Below are 23,241 nucleotides of genomic sequence, written 5' to 3'. Positions count from 1 at the left end.
GCTACGTATAGCTCTATGATGGTCCAGTCTGCTTGGAGGCACGCTGTGTGAGCTGCCATCTGACTTTCCCATTGGTTGATCTCGGCCCAAATTCATAGTCGCTTCGGCTAAAAATATTGCTTAACACTCGTCTACAAAGGAGAATTTAGCAGGATACCAGTCACAGATTGTACATGTGACATAATGGTTGGCTGGTAACCTAATTCTGATGAGCATAACTTTATGCTAAACAATTTTTTTGAGCTTATAAGCAGCTCTATGAAACTGGGCACTGGTAAACATTGGCGTAACATGCATACCACATGCTATTGATACTCTATGTCCATAGCTACTCTATGTCCATAGCTGACATAGAGGGCGCTCTACCTCAGCACTGTGCTCTGTTCTAGTTCAACGGTATCTACCCACATACACCTAATCATAATATACAAGCATTGTATAAAGTCTTCAACAACTTTAGAAGGGAGGAGAGGTCCTGTTTTTCAAATTGTTGGGCAGGCCGATCCTTAATCCTTTCTAAAACCAAGGCACTTTTGTCCTTGTGTATGAAGGGCAGAGGTGATTCTTCTAATTGGTTTAACTTGATACAATACTTGATTTACAGCACTACCAAAGTGAGGCTCGGAGGGGAACTAGTCTGGCCCCAATATTGGTTTAAGGAGAGTCACTACTCATAATCACAAATGGCACAAAGGAATATAGATGGGATTACCTTTTCTACTTTCAACGTTTTGTGGGAGCAGAGAACAAGGGGTACTACTTCCAGATTCACTTTTAACCTTTCGTTTGGGAAAATATAAAGTTGCCTCGATGAGATAATTGGTGTTTTGCCACAGAATGAGTTGTCCTTGTCAACAGAGGGCGCTGGTGCATCACCTCAGCTCCACCTCTGGCTGCCTTGCCTCTTCTGCTGCATGCAAATAAAGATAATAAAGAACATGAGCACACTATATGCAAGAGACATAACTATGTTTGGATGGCTTATATAAATATTTGATCACGTTCATGTTAAATTGCCCCTTGCAATATAAATTTTCAAAAAGGTGACAGCCATCCAAGAGAACATTAAATTAAGCGTTTTCAAGGAAACAAAAGCATATTGGTCAGAATTTGTATGAAGGGACCCATTCTGAAATGGAATTGTTTTGTTGTTGATGGTTAAATCAAACTCAAACCAAACTCAACTCAAGATACAAACTGAAAAAAACTCACCTGCATGCAGTGAAATTAAAACAGTTAAACTAGTCTGAAGGGGGGGGGGGGGGTGGGCTACTTGCTTATCCCTGGCTCAGGCATTTCAATCTTCTAGTCTAAATATAGGTATGGAGTGAATCAGGAGAGAAATACAGGAAGATTTGGGCAACTAGCTAGAACAAATGCCCAGTCAACGTTAGAGTTCCAGAGGGACAAGCACAATCTACAGCCATTTCTTTTTTCAAGACATAAACCAAACATGCATAAAAAACAGAAATCATGAACAAAATAATTATAAAGAAAACACAATAAGTATAGCAAGAATGCTTTCTATAGAGATTGTCAATGACAGAAACGGAAGTACATGACGAATCAAAAGTGAAAACAAAACTACTTTACAACAATATGTGTTACCATTACTGACTTACATGTATAGAAAGCAATAGTATAGAAAGAATAGTTGTTATGGGTGCACTCAGAAAAAGAATGGTAAAAAAAAGTTATGTTAAATGTGTTAAGTAAAAAAATACTTAACATAAGTAAAAATTAATGAAAAATGTAAACAAGATGTTTGTGTAAATAAAAAACTACTCAAATAGTTAGTAAAACTAATAGTTTACATAACTTAGCAACTTTAAACACATATTATGCAAATTTTACTGAACTGGTTGTAAAAGTTTACATGGTGTTTAGTAAACCACGATATTTTACTCAAGTATTGTGCAAAATACGCAGCGTGTGACTTGTCTGCTGGGGTCGCGCTCTGCAGTTCCACAGTGTAACCACACACAACGTAACGAAATGGATCTCATGAAGGAAAAACTTCTTGAGTGAAACTTCCCTCATTTAGTTGAGACGTTTGACGGTAAGTACTATAACAGATTTCTGTGTTGATGTTATTATCTGTAGTGATAGACTATAAACGACTCGTTAGCACAGATAAAGGGACAGTTGAACGTCATATTTTGACTGACAAAACTTTTGAACAGTGACTTGAATATCACAAATACATACGTAGGTCTGATCAATGGTCCCCGTATTGTGCACACAATACCCGTACAACATGCATCGTTGGAGACCATTGTACACATGTACATCGCCACTGTGTTAAAGCTTCACCACTTCATACAGCCACGGTGCATCAGGCCAATGATTGGGCTAACTTTAATCTCTCATTTGTTCAGAAGAACAATCAAATAACTTTTCAACATTTTGTCTTTACAAGATACTGACAAATGATACAATTGACTTAAAATGCAAATTCTGGGAGAGGGGAATCGCACAAACACATCTACCCTTTGTATATTTTAACCTGTTAAAGGAATTATTCAAGAAATCTCACCCCCCCCCCACACACAAAAAAAAAAGGAAGAAAGAAAAAGAAAAAAAAGAAAAATCAGATAAAGATCAAGAAAAATCAAAGTTTTCAGGTAGCCTACTGTTATGTGGGATTGCATATATAGCACCAAAATTATCTCTCCTCCTGGGATCTTATCACCTTATTCCAGAACTGCAAGTCTCCATCATTGAACCTTTTGTTGATTTGTTTATTTTTTAAGCCCCTATGTATTTGTTTATTTATTTTATTTTATTTCAATTTTTATTTGTACTTTTTTAAATTTATGTGCATGTACATCAGGTACAAATTGTATTGCACATACATTGCAGTACTGGAACATTGTCTCTATTGATCTATAAGTGTTGTAATATGATAATTAAACCACTATTGATATAAAATAATGATTTAATCTGACATTGTGTGTACCCCATCCTTAAGACAATCAGATTAAATCATTATTTTACAGCAAAATTGGTTTAATTGTAATATTACAATACTTTAAGTTCATTACAGACAATATACACGTGTCATACAATTTGTACTGCACCCCCATTGAAATTTAACCTATTGTGTTTAATATTATTCCCCTTTATGCAGGAAAACACAAGTTTGGACCAGTATTTGAAAGACATCAACAGGGACACCAGATCGCAACCATGGTGATACTAGGTGGGTCTGCACTGGCTCCACAGCAAGTGTTCGTAATTTTTGAGCAAATGCATTTGAACAGTCATCCCTTGTGAAAGCACTGGATGTGTGTTTCATAACACATTTTGTCTTCGACTTGAGCTACCAGGAGAAGTGTTCTGGCGTTTGGGAGTTCATTGAATTGATTGTGTTTGAACTCAAAGGCGGTGTGAAGAGCAGCACTATTCGAGAGTTCAGGGCTTACTGTTCATCTCATGATGCATCTGATTAATGTTGACCATTCAAAAAGCATTGTAGTTAAAGAAGTTCTTGCACAAAATGTTTGCAAATACGTATCAAAATCATAAGAGATGTGATAGTTGTGATAGTTTGGATTTATGGAACAACCTTACAGTTTAAATAGGAACTCAAAGGTCAAATTCAAATTTGTATTCAACACCCTTCCAGTTTTGTCAAATTTGTCAAAATTCCAGAAGCATTGTAGTTAACCCTCTAGTCCCTGCACCGCCCGAGTTTCTGAAAACCAATTTTTCAAGATTCTTGCAGTAAACAACTGGAATCGTAGTTCAATTTTTAAAAGATAGCTTAATATTTATGCACAATTTTTTACCCTTTCGGTAATGTTTGTATAAAAGTACAAGCTCCCTTTGGGAACAATAATCGGCTCTCGAATAGTTTTGTGTAAGGATAAAATGGACACAATAGCTTTTCAAGGCTTTTCTCTGACTCAATGCTCAAACTAATTAAATGCGAAGGCGTTAGTTTTCGACAATATCAATATTAATGATGAATAAATACAGTTTCCTTTGTGTTTACTAATTGGTTTGAGCTAAATTATTTCATCGTCATTAGCTTCGATGAAATACCCGTACAACATGCATCGTTGGAGACCATTGTACACATGTACATCGCCACTGTGTTAAAGCTTCACCACTTCATACAGCCACGGTGCATCAGGCCAATGATTGGGCTAACTTTAATCTCTCATTTGTTCAGAAGAACAATCAAATAACTTTTCAACATTTTGTCTTTACAAGATACTGACAAATGATACAATTGACTTAAAATGCAAATTCTGGGAGAGGGGAATCGCACAAACACATCTACCCTTTGTATATTTTAACCTGTTAAAGGAATTATTCAAGAAATCTCACCCCCCCCCCCCCCCCCCCACACAAAAAAAAAAGGAAGAAAGAAAAAGAAAAAAAAGAAAAATCAGATAAAGATCAAGAAAAATCAAAGTTTTCAGGTAGCCTACTGTTATGTGGGATTGCATATATAGCACCAAAATTATCTCTCCTCCTGGGATCTTATCACCTTATTCCAGAACTGCAAGTCTCCATCATTGAACCTTTTGTTGATTTGTTTATTTTTTAAGCCCCTATGTATTTGTTTATTTATTTTATTTTATTTCAATTTTTATTTGTACTTTTTTAAATTTATGTGCATGTACATCAGGTACAAATTGTATTGCACATACATTGCAGTACTGGAACATTGTCTCTATTGATCTATAAGTGTTGTAATATGATAATTAAACCACTATTGATATAAAATAATGATTTAATCTGACATTGTGTGTACCCCATCCTTAAGACAATCAGATTAAATCATTATTTTACAGCAAAATTGGTTTAATTGTAATATTACAATACTTTAAGTTCATTACAGACAATATACACGTGTCATACAATTTGTACTGCACCCCCATTGAAATTTAACCTATTGTGTTTAATATTATTCCCCTTTATGCAGGAAAACACAAGTTTGGACCAGTATTTGAAAGACATCAACAGGGACACCAGATCGCAACCATGGTGATACTAGGTGGGTCTGCACTGGCTCCACAGCAAGTGTTCGTAATTTTTGAGCAAATGCATTTGAACAGTCATCCCTTGTGAAAGCACTGGATGTGTGTTTCATAACACATTTTGTCTTCGACTTGAGCTACCAGGAGAAGTGTTCTGGCGTTTGGGAGTTCATTGAATTGATTGTGTTTGAACTCAAAGGCGGTGTGAAGAGCAGCACTATTCGAGAGTTCAGGGCTAACTGTTCATCTCATGATGTATCTGATTAATGTTGACCATTCAAAAAGCATTGTAGTTAAAGAAGTTCTTGCACAAAATGTTTGCAAATACGTATCAAAATCATAAGAGATGTGATAGTTGTGATAGTTTGGATTTATGGAACAACCTTACAGTTTAAATAGGAACTCAAAGGTCAAATTCAAATTTGTATTCAACACCCTTCCAGTTTTGTCAAATTTGTCAAAATTCCAGAAGCATTGTAGTTAACCCTCTAGTCCCTGCACCGCCCGAGTTTCTGAAAACCAATTTTTCAAGATTCTTGCAGTAAACAACTGGAATCGTAGTTCAATTTTTAAAAGATAGCTTAATATTTATGCACAATTTTTTACCCTTTCGGTAATGTTTGTATAAAAGTACAAGCTCCCTTTGGGAACAATAATCGGCTCTCGAATAGTTTTGTGTAAGGATAAAATGGACACAATAGCTTTTCAAGGCTTTTCTCTGACTCAATGCTCAAACTAATTAAATGCGAAGGCGTTAGTTTTCGACAATATCAATATTAATGATGAATAAATACAGTTTCCTTTGTGTTTACTAATTGGTATGAGCTAAATTATTTCATCGTCATTAGCTTCGATGAAATAATTTAGCTCATACCAATTAGTAAGCACAACGGAAACTGTATTTATTCATCATTAATGATGATATTGTCGAAAACTAACGCCTAACGCATAAATATTAAGCTATATGTTAAAAATTTAACTACGATTCCAGTTGTTTACTGCAAGAATCTTGAAAAATTGGTTTTCAGAAACTCGGGCGGTGCAGTGAAAGTTCTTGCACAAAATGTTTGCAAATACGTATCAAAATCATAAGAGATGTGATAGTTGTGATAGTTTGGATTTATGGAACAACCTTACAGTTTAAATAGGAACTCAAAGGTCAAATTCAAATTTGTATTCAATACCCTTCTAGTTTTGTCAAATTTGTCAAAATGTCAAATTCAACGCCGTTTTGATTGCTTAGCGACAATTCGGATAAACCAATAATTCCCCATACAAATTGTTCAAACCCAAAATTGAATTTGACCTTGGAGTTCTTCTTTAAGCTGTGTTAGCCTGGAAGTATTTATTCTGACCTTGCCAATTAATGTAATTTGACCATTCCAGAAGCATTGTAGTTAAAGAAGTTCTTGCACAAATTGTTTGCAATAAAGTATCAAAATCATCAGAGATGTGATAGTTGTGATAGTTTTGATTTATGGAACAACCTTACAGTTTAAGCTGTGTTAGCCTGGAATATTTATTCTGACCTTGCCAATTAGGTAGATTTTTTGTAATTTTTTAAATTCACTGAAATTGTTGACTGATTATGAAACATACAAAACACCCCATTTTGCACATGTGATGTTTTGGATTGTTAATGTTATTACCATTAAATTTTTATTAAAAAATTGAAATTCGAAATTGAAATTCATGTTGTAGTCGCCAAGTCTCAGTATTTATGATGTGTCCATTTATTACAGCCCTAAACTCCATGAAATAACACTTTGCTAGTATTCAACACAAGCATTGTGTATAATTATTATTACCAGTTTTAAAGGCACACAGTTTACATTAAAAATCGGTAAAATCTATACTTCAAAATAAGGTAATTATTTTACATGAGTGGATTTATACCCAGCAATTCAGTAAAAACAATACCCAATATTGATGTAAAGTTTTACACAACTATTTACATTGTAAAGCGGTAAAGTCTTACGTCACAATTAAGTAATATTTTACATGAGTGGGTTTACCGAACAATTCAGTAAAGAAAACTACCCAATATTTATGTAAACTTTTACACAGCTATTAAGCAAGATATTACCCAACGCCTGTTGGGTAAAGTTTTACCTAATAGTTATGGTGTTCGCCCACTACATCTAAAACATGTAATATTTTACACAAGTTGTGTAATCTTTTCTCTGCGTGTGTTACAATAGGAATTGTATATGATATAAAAGTTTGTCATGTTTGCCTATATTAATAAAATAATGGTCATTCATTGGTCATGACCCCAGAATGAAACTGTGCATTGTATCTGATGTAAAAGTTTGTCATGTTAAAGAATGCTCATATATTGGTCATGACCCCAATATTAAACAGGCATTGTTTATAAGATCCTACTTGTTATAAAGATTGTAATGGTGGTAAGCATCCTGCAAAGTGATTTAATCTGAAGTGCCTCCATCGATTTGAAATCAATTAAAGTATGTCAACCAATTTGAACCTCCCAGGACAGTTACCAATGTTCCCTGAAAGCTTCCAGCATCAGAATCACGACTCAGACTTGCACTGGTCACATTTGGAAAACACAATCTGAGAAACCTTTCTGATAGTAACATTTCTTAAATTCGAATTTTGGGGAATAAAAACTAATCTTTTTGCATAACCACATTACTTTGAAGAGAAATGATTCTCAAAATGCTTGATACACAACCAAAAGCGATTGTACTTTAATCAACTTGTTAGCTTTGATTGCCATTTATTTCAAGAGTGATTCCTAAATGTATACAATATGTACCTTCCCTATTAAATATTTGTTGAAATAAACTTTAATCAGTAAAACTAGGGATATTTTTATTAAGTGAAGAGTACAACCTGTGCAAAATAAGTATGAATAAAATAATAATTTATCTAACAGGAGTAGATATTAAAATTGATAGTTGGTTGGACACAGTACTTAGCCAGATGGTCCAGCAATTGAGCGAGGCATGCTTTACTTGTGAATTTTTACATCTATATCATCTGGCGCTGCATTTTTTACAGATATAAAGCATTCTAAACTGTTCAAGATATTGTCATTTGTGATAACAAACTGATACTCAATTAAAGTCACCTTAGTCATACAAATGATCCAGAAAATCAAATTTTGTCCAGCTTTGTGTTCTAATAATTAGCCATTTTTGCAAATTAGATTTGGGGCAAGACTTCCCCATCCTTATCCGACCCCACCTCCAGCGCCCGCCAATTATAATGCAATTTTCAAATAATCCTATCTTTCCTGAACTACAACATTTGCAAAAGTTTGTTTAAAACTTATACCAGATGTACGTACCCATATTTAAATGTCTGTCAAGTCACTGAATTGCTATTAAACCTGTCTAGAAACTGATGCAGCCAACGAAGATGTGGTGGTGTTGTTGTTTGTCTTGTTAATGGTAAAAGGAAGTTGATGGAAATTATTAGCATGCAAACCAATGTCAAATTAATCATGTTAATAATGCATACATGTGTTAGTACTGCAACCACCTACAAAGTATATTCTTTCTGTCACCATTTTCTTTAGCTGTTTCATTCAATTCAATTCAATTCAAAAAACTTTAATCATCCTTTGCAGGCAATTACAATGAAATTACTGTTTCATGCTTAAAAACTTTTTATGGAGGCCATGCATGGGGAGGGGTTGGGCTAAATGACCTTTGACCTGGCTTTGACCTTGATAAAATGTTCTAGGGTAAACTATTGTAAGAGTTATTTGTTAGATCCCAAAACAGACAAATGGTACTGGGCTCAACTTCATGGTTCTGCTTGCCGCGGACTTCCTCGCTTACGATTACGTTTACCAGCTGGTAAGCGTAGAATTCTGCCGTAAGCAGAACCGATAACTTGGGCCCTGTCAGGTGTGATCAGTGAGGTTTCAGATTGAAGACTATCTCATGAAATGGACTGCACCTGAAAGTTTAATCTACTACTTGTGAAAATAATGGCTTGCGACTTACCTACATATTAAGTCCGATAAGTACCATGTTAAAAAGCCCTGCGAGAACCACTATACCAATCTAACTCTAGCCTTCCCTTCGTCGTTAGACGATCTTCCTGACACCATTTCCTTCTCATCACATGATACCAGTTCAACTTTAGCTTCTTTTCCTACAGGTTTGAGGAGTGGTTACAAAAAGTGGGGGTTTCGTGGTGGTGGGCGTCAGCCACATTCCCAGAAAGGAGGCGGTTGTTTGGGAGGATAGAAGATGGAAGGGGGGAAGTACAAGTGGATTATTAGCTCTGTTTTACAAGTGTTGAGTACATGTAGCTAGCTAAGCAGGGAAGGTTGCCCCAAGTGCATCAGCTTTCTAATTAAGCTGTTTTACAAGTGTTAAGTAGCTAGCTAAGCAGGGAAGGTTGCCCCAAGTGCATCAGCTTTCTAATTAAGCTGTTTTACAAGTGTTGAGTAGCTAGCTAAGCAGGGAAGGTTGCCCCAAGTGCATCAGCTTTCTAATTAAGCTGTTTTACAAGTGTTGAGTAGCTAGCTAAGCATGGAAGGTTGCCCCAAGTGCATCAGCTTTCTAATTAAGCTGTTTTACAAGTGTTGAGTAGCTAGCTAAGCAGGGAAGGTTGCCCCAAGTGCATCAGCTTTCTAATTAAGCTGTTTTACAAGTGTTGAGTAGCTAGCTAAGCAGGGAAGGTTGCCCCAAGTGCATTAGCTTTCTAATTAAGCTGGTTTCAAAGTGTTGAGTAGCTAGCTAAGCAAGGAAGGTTGCCCCAAGTGCATTAGCTTTCTAATTAAGCTGGTTTAAAAGTGTTGAGTAGCTAGCTAAGCAGGGAAGGTTGCCCCAAGTGCATTAGCTTTCTAATTAAGCTGTTTTAAAAGTGTTGAGTAGCTAGTAGCTAAGCATGGAATTTGTTTTGCTTATGATGAGAGATCCCCTTACTGGATGTGATTTGCTCTTTACTTAAATGACATCCTTTTTCTGAATGTGAATGAGATTTGAAGGAAGTAAACATTCCTGCAAATGGCTTGGTCCTGGTTATCCATTACTCTCAACCCGGAACCTTCCATATTATGTGACAATTCAGGAACAACATAAAGCTACTGGTTTAGACACAGTGTGGACTATTTCATTCCCCCTTTGGTACATGCTTTACTTCTTTCAAGAATATTTGGAGCTTTTAAATCATTTTAAAGTGAGGTTAGAGACTTGCATTTTCCCCCACTCTCATGAGGTTTCTTTACGATGTTATTGGAAAATTAGTGCATCACAAAACTCAATTCAACCATGGAGCCTCTCTTTAAAGCATAATCTTCTTAAAGCTGGTATGGTTATGTACTGGAGTTGTACAAAATGTTTGCCAAAGCATATGTTTTGCTTCATGTGAATAAAAAGCTCATGGAATGTTTAGTGTAACCAATGCACCCTCAACCATGCTTAGATAGGCTAGCGCTAAAATGAAGTGCTATAAACTGACCAACCATCATTCATGAACAGAGACCAATCACGATGCATCATCATCATCACATGATCACTCAAAGTATACATATTTGCATGAACACTGCACTCACCCAATAAACATTTAAAACCTGCAAGTCTTACAGGCAGATGGCTGTTTAAAAAGAGCCAGTTCGACTTGGGCTGAAATTAAAGGTGTACACATGTACACTGGACAAAACTTTTAAAAGCAAGCAACGATAGATCAGTTTCAAAGACAATTACTATTGCTATACAACAGAACACGTGCTTACTGAAATGGCGCCCAGGCTCTACATACAGATAGAGTTCCAGATGCCGGTTTTCACTTTGCGACACTATCACTATACAATCTTTGGTTTTGACAGTTGTACTTTGGCCCAAAGTAGTTGTTGCTTTTCAACCCACCAGCAGAAAACATTACTTGTCATGTTTACGCTCAGTCTACCATGTCTATGTAATTTACTTGGTTCAGATACAGTATGCATTATAAATAAAATATGATACATGTATGACAAGAAAAAGACTCTGCTAGGGTAAAAAACGTCGGGTCACAAACTATATTTTGCTGAAACAATACTGGTTGTGCAATGTATGACCTACATGTAGCAGAAAAGTGATGGTTTCAAATTGCACTTGATGGCCAATTGCTCTGGGAATCTACAGTAGTTCTGTTTTTCAAAGAAGTAGAACCTCTCGATGACACCCAGCACCCACATGACACCCATGTAACACTAACACAACACCCATACAACACCAATGTGACACCAATGTGACACCTTCATGACACCCATGTAACACCAATGTGACACCTTCATGATACCCATGTGATCAATGACACTTTATATGTGCTTGAAAAAATAAAGTAGACTGTTTTCAGCAGAAACTTTCACAGGTGACTTTTATTGTACCTTGACTGATAAGTTGGCCTATTTTAAATCAGCACTGCGTTAACAAAAACCAATCTATGACCCTACCACAGATCTATTGCCCTTCTAACAAAACCATCTTTGATTTTAAACTATCTTAATCTTTGAACATTTGTGGCAATACGCCTAGCAGTTTGCTCTTTGGATTAGTTATAAACCCTCCCAAGGCCTTTGTTCAGATTAACATTGAATCCTACAAAAATATTGCATTTGTTTTACAAATAACATTACCTTGCAGATTAACATAGTTGTGTTTATTCAAACGAATTGACAAATGTTACTTTGATTAAAGTACAAGCCTTCTATTCTTGTTCAGTTGTTTGGTGAAAATGTATTAACAATCTTTAAAAGGCCTATCTGAGGCTAAAATATAAGTATTTCGAATTATTTTGATACGATTGTACATTTATAATAAATTTAATCGTACATATTTATAAATACTTACAAGGCCCTCTTTTAGATAAAATTCTACAATACTGCAGGTCTGAGCTCAAAATGTTTACTGGACCAGCAGAGACCAGAATCAAAATGAGAAAGCCTTCCTCAATCCGGACAACATGTATTTAATTATTTCAACACCAATTGCACTTCTTTTGGAAGTTTTGGGGTTTTAAGTAATAGTCCTACTTCTTTACTCAATAGAATTGAAAGGAATTGTTCAGATTCAAAGTCAACATTTCAACATAGTTTGTTTCTGAGTGGAATAGTGAGGTCTAGGCCTAAACAAAAATCCAATCTAGCCAGGCTGGTCATGTTATTTAGTTAACCGACCCATCACTAAAACCACTGGCCCCGGGGACTGCAGTTCACTGGTGACATTTCAGCCCTGAACTAACTTATTACATATTAACTGACTCATTTACTTTTCATGGGCAGTGAGGATTTATTAAAGAGGGCATATTTGTTGACACTAAACTCAACAAATAGGCCTATGTGCCTCTTTGAATTATCAACAATAACAGTTAGGCCTACATAATTGTTTACATTTTTATTAAAGGGCTGTTGAAACAAAAAATTGCTTGTCTTTTATCAACATGATAAAACAATGCTTTCTGCTTTTGTTTTTGTTTTTAGTTGAAAACAAATGCCAAAATATAGGTCAATATTTGTTTGGATGTGTTTAAAGGCAGTGGACACCACTGGTTATTACTCAAAATAATTATTATCTTAAAACATTTCATGATTACGAGTAATGGGGAGAGGTTGATAGGTTAATTTTTTAATTTTTGTTTTATTTTTTTTATTGTTAATATTTATTGTGTGCTTTTTGATTGAATAACTATTGTATTCGTCATTATTTTGGTTGGTTTGTTGCTTTTCATTTAACTTTTGCTGTGCTTTTTGATGTACTTGTATTAGTTGAGGTCAAATAAATAATAATAACAATAATAAAACATTTTGAGAAACAGCTCCCTCTAAAGTGACGTAGTTTTTGAGAAAGAAGTAGTTTTCCACGAATTTGATTTCGAGACCTAAGATTTAGAATTTGAGGTCTCAAAATCAAGCATCTGAAAGCGCACAACTTCGTGTGACCATAGAGCGACAAGGGCGTTTTTTCTTTCATTAATATCTCGCAACTTCAACAACCGATTGAGCTCAAATTTTCACAGGTTTGTTGTTTTAAGCATATTTTTATGTTGAGATACACCAACTGTGAAGACTAGTCTTTGACAATTACCTATAGTGTCCAGTTTCTTTGATAGATGTGTTGTTTGAATACAAATTGTGCTTAGCACAAATGACTTTCCCTGTAGATTTAACTAATGTTGGGCCTATTTGTATATAGGGGCCTACAGTGTGTATCTTTAAGAAAATTCGTTACATTTTTTACTTCCAAGTTTTTTTGTGTCTCTCAAAATTACTTGGAAAATCCGAACAAGCAATAGGCCTAAACATAAAATATTGGAATTTTTCTTTTGTTCAAAATGTAGGCCTATTGTTAGTGAATGTTTGTCATCATTATTAGTAATATTGGGCTTCTAAGCACAGCTGGCTGGCTGCCTAGCAAGGCCAACCTCCCCCAACCAAGAATGAAGGTTCCCATAAATAATTCACAACGCTGTGAATTATTAATAGGCAACCTTCATTCATATTACAACATTTACTCTTAATATTCACCCAAACTCATCACAGAAAATGTGTTAGGACTAATTGTCGATTGAAATGAACTTTTTGGATTTAGAAGATGAATAACAGGCTGGCTGTAGTGGAATATCTTATGGAAAGGGTGTTTGAATTCTGGCATGTCTGGTGCAAATTGTGTACCCTAAATAGTTCATTGTGGATAATGGATAATGTATACGAGTACTTGTACCTTGAACACCCAGCAAAGTCGATACATATTGTGTGCATTATGTGCAGTCGAATTCTGAACTCCATAAAATGGCCGACTGTGGTAATTCGCAAAGTAATGGGAAAACCGTGCATTTTCGAAGCATATTTGTGTGGATCATTGTATTCTACTTTAAAAAAATCTTTCTAACCATATTATAACAAACGGTTTGAAATGATTTTCATAGACCAACTCGCCCGATCCAAGGCAATGTGACCCTTTAAAGTTCATCGAACCACTTACAGTTACAGATTGTTGTTGTTGTTGTTGTTGTGGTTTCTGCTTCCCTTGGTACACAAGTTTACACTGTGAGTGTGACTAACTGTGACTGTTGGCTTAAAGATGCTGTGACTTAGCCATAAGCCAAAGCCACTGATGAAGGTGGAGACATTGTTTACAAGATTGTTATTATTAGGACTGCTGAAAAAAACTTGCATGCCTGACATGTATTGACCTAGATGGATTTAGGAAGTCCATGATAAGCACCACAGACCACACATTTCTATTCTTGTTCAGATATTTCTTATTTTGTTCCCTTCAGTGTTATTTTTGTTTAGGGGTGGGGGTGACAAACAAAGACAAACGTACCACTGACAAAACAAAATATGCTGAAATGAGTTAAAACAAACTACAATGTACATGTACAAAGAAACGCAGGGTTTCCTTCAATTTACTATTCATTTTTTAAATGATTGAAACTTGTACAAAAATCATCAAAAATAAAATATTGTTCATAGCATTAGCAAAACGACGTGTTTGTTTGCATTTCAGATGAAAGTTGCTGGTCTTGATAAAGTAAACAAAAAAAAAACATTTAAAGCTATAATTTAAGTACTTTTTGGCATACAGAACTGCAATTTTCTTGGGTATTGGAAAAATCTGGGTGTGCTTTAATAAAACATGGACAATTAACAAACAAGGAGATAAATAAACATGATTCGCAATAATGGGCCCTCTACAGTGAAAAAGGTTGACTTAGAAGAATGATGATGTTGGCCCAAGTCGTTAGTCATTGATCAATAGTGGATTTTGTAGATGCGCTCGGTTGTAAATCGTTATAGTGCGCCCTCTTATGTCATGAATTAACCATCCTGACCAGCTTTCACTTGGAATCGTTTTTGCTTGCTCCACAGCTTTTTCTAAAGAACCAATCAGCACGCGATCGTGGAAATAAATTAACATAAATTATTATTTGACCGAGAGTCATATGTTTTGACGCTGCAGCAAGATCAACAAAGCTGTGCAAACTACGATTTTTGATGTTGGTGACATGCTGAAACAGAGTCAGAAGTCTTGATTAATAGTAGATGCTACTCTAGGTGGATAGCTTAGTTCTCAAGCCACTACACTACCCACTAAAACAAATTGTCATTGTGATGAAAAATCCCAAGATGTTAGTAAGAGCCAGTCACAAATTGGTTGAGCACCAAACTGATTTAAAACAGGCCAAGTACAATCAGTATCAATCACTGATGTCTTGGGCCACTTTACAATCAGTATCAATCACTGATGTCTTGGGCCACTTTACAATCAGTATCAATCACTGATGTCTTGGGCCACTTTACAATCAGTATCGATCACTGATATCTTGGGCCACTTTACAATCAGTATCAATCACTGATATCTTGGCCCACTTTACAATCAGTATTGATCACTGATATCTTGGGCCACTTTACAATCAGTATCGATCACTGATATCTTGGGCCACTTTACAATCAGTATCAATCACTGATGTCTTGGGCCACTTTACAATCAGTATCAATCACTGATATCTTGGGCCACTTTACAATCAGTATCAATCACTGATATCTTGGGCCACTTTACAATCAGTATCAATCACTGATATCTTGGGCCACTTTACAATCAGTATCAATCACTGATATCTTGGGCCACTTTACAATCAGTATCGATCACTTCAAGTTTACTGTAGAGAGCACATTGAGATTGCAAATCTTGATATTTCTAGGATTAATATTTCAACAGACTTATTAAACATTCAACTCTGCATGCTTTAAACATAGAACCATATTTCTAACTTCAAACCGTGCATACAAAAAATATAAATATAGAACCTCTGGCTGAGCCACTTATATTACAGTAGAACTACAAAACATTTTTATGTACAATGTATGAACTTGTAATTACTAATAAATACTGCATGTGGTTTAAATATCTTTTTAGACATAGGGACTTCTTAATCCGGCAGGTTTTTTTCAGTTTAATATTTCTTGTTATTACACAAACTCAATTCAGTATTCTTTTCGGACTTAAAAAACCCCAAAGTAACCAACAAACTCAAAACTACATGGCAATGGATGATACGATGAGTAAACAAAACAAAACGGCCATGCAAATACACTTTCAACATGCTGCCCACATTTTGATCATGATCCCTGTATCCCGTAATACTAACGAATGCTAATATTCATTGTGTCAAAAAGAAACCAGACTATTTTTCTGTCCAGCCTTGGTTTAGAATACAATGATTTAAGCAGGAATAAATCAAGATGGCCACACCATGAAAAAAAAAAGTCTACAAAAGCTGCTCAAAACTCAACGAGCTCTGTCCAGTTATGTGCATCAATGGTTAAAACTTTCTTCCCAGAAAAAAATGACCTCCCCCTACCTTTACTAACTCCGCCCCTCGTGTTCTCATTCAGCACATCCCCTCTTCTTTGCGTGGCATCTGAGTTGACTGTAACTGTCCCTGTCTGGTAGCTGTTGTTGACCATAGAACCTTGGGTGGACGACACCCTCGATGGCGACTTCTTGGCGGAACTGCTTTGAACATTTGGTGAGATGGCTTCAATTTGTGAAACACTATGAGAGAACAAAAAATTGAAGATGACAATTTAATGATTCGGTCAGTTGCAAAGTGATCCTTTGGAGGTGAATGTGGACACTGTTGGAATGGCTCCTTGCTCTGCATCTCAGCAAAGCAAGAGTTTATTTATCGGTGAGAAGAAGCAGTAAGTCTGGTTTCATGCTCAACATCCTGATAGGGGGAACATGGTCGGACACACTGATGGCACATTTACCATGATTGTAGAAATGACAGCGGCTGACCAAAGCCCTACAGTGGAAAAAAGGTTTTAACGTTGAACTCTAAAATACACAGGATCTACGGCGTACCATACCATCTTTAAGACCAACCAACTATTGTCTAGTGTCTAGCTCAAGGATGCAAATGCCATGACTGGGACCCCACCCCACTCTCTAAATAACACCACTAAACCAGAACTTGAGTCTGGTTCCCTTAACCGCTTAACAAAGACGCTGTCCATGCTTCATGACAATCTAGGCTTGATTCTCTAGACATTGTAAATAAAATGCTTGGGTTCAACCCTCTCAACCCACCTGCTATTCGTCTCAATTTTCTCGATATTATTCTTCCTTTCTCTCATCTGTCTATCGATACGATTAAAGAAGTCCATGGGCATATCTCGTGTATCTTCAGTCACTACTCCTTCCTCCTCTTTCTTCTCCTCCTCCTCGCCTCCAAGCTCCTCCTCTTCAGAGCTCTCACAAAGAACCGCATCAACGGCTACTTTGTGGATGGGGCTCCCGTTTGCCCTGGAGAAGAAATCAATCAAGTCAACATCTTCCAATCAAGAACCTTACAATTCAGTAGGTAAATTAAACTCATCTCAAAGTTTTCAATCAACTAACCTGTGGAATTTTATTTTATCAAATCACATTTATTAGTGAAAGCAATGAAAACATGGTTTATACCATCTGAGATTTGTATGCACAGTCCTAATAATGACATATATTGCTCTGTCCCAACGTGAAAATCATTAAATCTGGAACTGGTCCCTGAGATTCAGAGATCTTTCATGGTGCAGGGAACTAGCAGCTCAGTTACAGGTATACAGGTATATGTACATGTAGCTGCTGCTAGTTCCCTGCCCGTCTGATGGTCGCAGCACTAGACATGCTAGACTGCTGACAGTTGGGATTCGTCTCAAGCTTGTCTCTAGTTTTGTCTCCACCGAGCCCTATTGTAAGTCCAAGGATCCAAGTTGAGACGGGACAATAGGAAGTGTTTTTTTTATGATGCTTTCGGTAACATAATAGGATGGGGCAACATTCTTTACCTTGATGTTGCATTTTCAAGGACATGAGCTGGAAGTGGTTGATCACCGACTGGAATACTAAGTGTTGAACGAAGGAAGATACTGTCATTGGTGTAGAGTTTATTTGCTCGTTTGATTTGCTCAACCTAGCAACAAATGAAAGATGGAATACATTTAACTTGTAAAACACTGCGATTTACCAGGGAGTTGATCGACTATTTGTAATTATTCAACATGTTTTGTTTGGTGGCACAACTGTGCCTAGAAGTAGTTACTCGAAGCGTGTAAATGTGTAGTGATCCGATTTGCTAAGTGGTTTCTTTCCCTACCTTTTTCTTTAACCTTGGTTAAAATCCCACTTTCACTAGCCTTGCATGTGGATTGGATTTTCAGCCGTGTCCTTGCCTGATTGCGTTGGTTTTCCCTAGTAAGAATCATTATGCATTTCCACTACATCATGATACCATTATAATAATAATAATAATAATAATAATAATAAGACTTGTAATGCGCACATATCCACCCTGCTGGGTGTTCAAGGCGCAGTAAAACCAAAAACAAAACAAAAACAAAACACAACACAAAGAAAAACAGACTGTAGACACAACAAAATTAGTCATTGAAAACCTGTGACATAAGATAAGTTTTGAGAAGAGACTTGAATTTTGCGGTACAAACACAAGATCGAAGATTAAGTGGTAGAGAGTTCCAGATGCGTGGCGCGGCTGAAGAAAAAGACCTGTCACCCCATGAGTGTCGAGACTTGGGTTCAATGAGGAGAAGCATGGAACTTGATCGAAGATTCCTTGATGGAGTGTAAACTTGAAGCAGTTCAGAAACATAGTGGGGAGCCTTGCCATTGAGAGCTTTGTGGACAATGAGCATCAGCTTGAAGATGATTCGTTGAGAGATTTATCATTATCAATCATATTGCAGACAGGCTAGCTTCTACAAGCTCCGTAGTTGCGATAACGTAACCCTCCTCCCGGCGGCCGCCTCTGGTGGCCGCCGGGAGGAGGGTTACGTTATCGCAATTACTAGCTCCGTAGTTTATGTATTGTTCAAAACCATTATAAACAATGCCAATGGATGATATTGAAATGATACAAAGATTAAAGAAAGAAAGATCAGACCAGGAAATGATTTTTTTCCCAAGAATTAATTTGTTTGTAATAATAATTCAAATTGCCGTTCGATCGTCTCTGGAGACTCTGTGTATTCTGCAAACATCAATTGTATTATTGTAACAAAAACAAATCCTTAAAAAAAAAAACTTTTTCATTCGATATGAAATAATTATAGTATCTAATTTACCTCAATGAGATATCCCTTTTTGTAAAAATGAGTGAAAAAGTGGTGGCGCCAAACGGAAAGTTATCCAAAATGATTAATTAAATAAATAATAAAATTAGTGTAAAATAAATTTATGAAAAATAAAACTCTGAAATTATACTTTCAGTTCACTTCTCTCGTTCTTCATAAAACTGAACTTGGCCGTGATATGATATTGTGAGCATAGATAGAGGTTAGAGCTACCCAAGATGATAGACCTACCGATACGGCGTATTTCAATGCAATCCCGGCCAGTGTGTCACTTGGTGTCACTATGTGATATGATATTGTGAGCATAGATAGAGGTTAGAGCTATAGACCTACCGATACGGCGTATTTCAATGCAATCCCGGCCAGTGTGTCACTTGGTGTCACTATGTGATATGATATTGTGAGCATAGATAGAGGTTAGAGCTACCCAAGATGATAGACCTACCGATACGGCGTATTTCAATGCAATCCCGGCCAGTGTGTCACTTGGTGTCACTATGTGATATGATATTGTGAGCATAGATAGAGGTTAGAGCTACCCAAGATGATAGACCTACCGATACGGCGTATTTCAATGCAATCCCGGCCAGTGTGTCACTTGGTGTCACTATGTGATATGATATTGTGAGCATAGATAGAGGTTAGAGCTATAGACCTACCGATACGGCGTATTTCAATGCAATCCCGGCCAGTGTGTCACTTGGTGTCACTATGTGATATGATATTGTGAGCATAGATAGAGGTTAGAGCTACCCAAGATGATAGACCTACCGATACGGCGTATTTCAATGCAATCCCGGCCAGTGTGTCACTTGGTGTCACTATGTGATATGATATTGTGAGCATAGATAGAGGTTAGAGCTATAGACCTACCGATACGGCGTATTTCAATGCAATCCCGGCCAGTGTGTCACTTGGTGTCACTATGTGATATGATATTGTGAGCATAGATAGAGGTTAGAGCTACCCAAGATGATAGACCTACCGATACGGCGTATTTCAATGCAATCCCGGCCAGTGTGTCACTTGGTGCATGGAGGTAGAATTCTACCTCCATGCTATGACTATGTGATATGATATTGTGAGCATAGATAGAGGTTAGAGCTATAGACCTACCGATACGGCGTATTTCAATGCAATCCCGGCCAGTGTGTCACTTGGTGTCACTATGTGATATGATATTGTGAGCATAGATAGAGGTTAGAGCTATAGACCTACCGATACGGCGTATTTCAATGCAATCCCGGCCAGTGTGTCACTTGCTGTCACTATGTGTTTGATGAAAATATCCTGCGTCGATTTTTTCGTACTTCCGTACGATCGCCCGTACGACTTCTTGGCGGGACCCAGAAGCAGTTTCTCACCACCTTTTTTCGTCTGGGTAGACATTGTTATGAAAACGTTGCTTTTGCCTGCAAAATTCAAGTTTGTCTTGCTTCTCTTGGACGCGAAGAAATCATCAATTAATCAAGACAAAATTACACACAACTCGCGAAAATCTTCAATCGTCAACAAAATGAAAATATTGTACGTACTTAGTGGTATAGTCTGGCTGATTTTTTTAAAACTTCATACATATTCGTACAGATCGTCGGGGTACCAGACAACTGCCTCACCTATGACTAGTCTCCTCTTCAAGCTCGTCGTATTTAGCTTGAGTTAGAGACTAAACATTACCAAAGAGCGCCCTCTGTTGCAAGAGGGGTTTAACAACTTCATTTTCTCACCCATCCTCACCATTATTTCCCCTCCAGTTGAATTAGTTTGATTCCAATGAAAATAGGGCGAGAAGAGGTTTGTACATAGTTCGCCGTAAGGGTGGACAGAATCCCCTCCGGCATGCCTTTTCTTTTCTTAGCTTCTCTGACCAAAAGTAAAAGGAGTAACATAATAAACAAAAAGAGCCTTCATTGATAATAAGGTTATGTACCCTTTCCTACTTTCAGGGAGTCTTTGGGCATCACTGATTCTGTCTCCTTGTATTCTCAGTCAAGTTTGTGCAGGAAAACCAAAAGCGGACTTTAGTCAGAGATAGTACCGGTTAGTGATTTATTCCCGTAGCACACGCTCTTATGGACCACGTTGGTCACTTGCTGGCAGACACTTCGCAAGTTCTTATCTTGTGGTGACGATAGGTAGTATATAGGAGGGACATTTTACACAATTATCTGGGCCCAATTTCATAGAGCTGCTAAGCACACAAATTTGCTTAGCATGAAATTTCTTCCTTGATAAAAACAAGATTATCATCCAAATTTTGCATAAACAAATATTGCTTGTTTACTGGTATTCAGCTGTTGTTTGCTTATCCTGAAAATTAGTTTGGTAATCCTGTTTTCATCATCAAGGAAGAAATTTCATGTTCAGCACATTTTTGTGCTTAGCAGCTCTTTGAAATTAGGCCCCGATGCGCTATGTCTGCAGAAACAGACCAATCAGACTGCTTTGGTCCCAATGCTACCACCGGCTTGATCAATGCGAGCGGGTGCGTGCCTATAGCTGTGTGCCATTTGGAGATACTCAATGTGAGCATGAATGAAACACAGAAAAACACCCCTATAATTAGGATAAAGGAGCTAACTTTAACAATGACAAAGTAGGATTCATTATTGTATAGGATAGGATAAAGTAAATAATACAATTAGTTGGGTAACAGTTTGGAATACCATCGACGCCATAATACACTTTATAGCTACATACTTAAGAAAATTCCATTCTCAGAAAAACAGAATCTAGTACACAGGTGTTTCAGAACTGCTAGCCCCCCCCCCCACCTCCCCCACTTGTTCCATAAAGACATGTCGTTAACCTATCCAACCGAGATGCCTATGATGGAATCAACATTCTCTTTGTATCGCCTGACCTACTTATTCAAGAATGTTGTTTTTTGTTGCACAAAGAATCCTACTATTGTAACCTTCTTATTATGACTCTTCTGCTTTGGCGATTGGATGCCAAGAGAACGAAACTAGACTGCGGATAATGTCACATGCGTATTGGACCCCCGGGGGCATTGATGGCGGCACTTGAACAGTAAGTAAAAACCTTAAAAGTTTAAGATACTTGAAGGGAATAGAAACAGAGTACAAAATATTCTCCCTGGCCGTAAAGATGAAAATGTTGCAATAGTTCGAAACGATATTTTGGGCATTGGTCGGCAATTATTATTGTCATGTGTGTATAATAAACAGCCCACGGCAATGCCAATGTGCATGCACCGTTGAGTTTAATTTCAGGGGTAGGGGCCTACAAATAGCACATGTGCACACAGCTTGAGCATCGCCTTACAAAACAACATGAGGAAAATTTGTATATAGAAACATAGATTTAAAGTCACCTGGAAGTGGTATTTTTTTTAAATAAAGCTTTTGTCACTAGAATATGTGTTTTTATGAGAGGAATGTGAATAAAAAGTTAACTAAGGTTTAAAAATATCAGTTTTGATTGTATTTACAAATTTACGAGTAGGCCCCGACCCGAGAGGGCGCTGTTCGTGACGTAGTCAGGCCCCCGTACATTACGTCTGGGAACATGGCACATCAAAACAAATTTAGACACGATTTTACACACATACGTACATTGAAACTTGAACATGTTGAACGCCTAGTGGTTTTTACAAAAGCTATTGCTGCTATTTTTATTTAACTATGCGACTTTTTAGTGACCAAATGGGTTGTAAGATGTGGGTCTGCCTACGTATTATTATAGAAATACGGCCACGGAGCAGACTGCACGCACGCACTATGGCTGCTGTATAATGTGCGGACGGTCACATAGGACCTGCACGCACGGTGAATCGCATGCGGTACCAACAAAAAATCGTGTCACTTGGCAAAAGCTAAAAACATACCCTCAAAGTTCAAACTTACCCGATTTTTTTCACGTTTAGCAAATGCTCCTCTGGGTTCGTCACGTCTTTCAGATACCTTCTTCGTAAAAGGGTTCTTTATTTAGTATGTGCAGTAGGTAGGACAGCGAGTAATCAAGTAAAAGGGTTCTTTTTATTTAGTATGTCCAGTAGGTAGGACAGCGAGTAGGTAGGACAGCGAGTAATCAAGTAAAAGGGTTCTTTATTTAGTATGTCCAGTAGGTAGGACAGTGAGTAATCAAGTAAAAGGGTTCTTTATTTAGTATGTCCAGTAGGTA

At 37.1% G+C, this 23,241-nt stretch overlaps 1 protein-coding gene across 5 annotated transcripts; it reads right to left on the bottom strand.

The window, feature by feature from the left end:
* Window positions 1-196: 196 nt before the first annotated feature.
* On the bottom strand, window positions 197-20,612 carry LOC117287820 (lysM and putative peptidoglycan-binding domain-containing protein 1-like). Of its 5 annotated transcripts, none has more exons than XR_004518850.1 (6): window positions 20,314-20,612; window positions 17,794-17,918; window positions 17,054-17,269; window positions 16,323-16,516; window positions 8,972-9,122; window positions 197-910 (listed from the first exon to the last, which is right to left on the bottom strand). XR_004518850.1 is itself a non-coding variant. In XM_033768354.1 (5 exons), the coding sequence occupies exons 1-5, from the start codon at window positions 20,482-20,484 to the stop codon at window positions 873-875; spliced, it is 744 nt and encodes a 247-aa protein (XP_033624245.1). In that variant the 5' UTR covers window positions 20,485-20,612; the 3' UTR covers window positions 197-872. The 5 variants fall into 5 exon arrangements, 2 of the variants coding, with proteins under 2 accessions (XP_033624245.1, XP_033624246.1); XR_004518851.1 differs by having other exon boundaries at window positions 197-907; XR_004518852.1 differs by lacking the exon at window positions 20,314-20,612 and adding an exon at window positions 19,327-19,434.
* Window positions 20,613-23,241: the final 2,629 nt, after the last annotated feature.

This window comes from Asterias rubens, chromosome 3, assembly GCF_902459465.1.
Source record: "Asterias rubens chromosome 3, eAstRub1.3, whole genome shotgun sequence".
NCBI classification, from domain to species: Eukaryota; Metazoa; Echinodermata; class Asteroidea; order Forcipulatida; family Asteriidae; genus Asterias; species Asterias rubens.
This window is presented reverse-complemented; position numbering and strand designations above follow the sequence as displayed.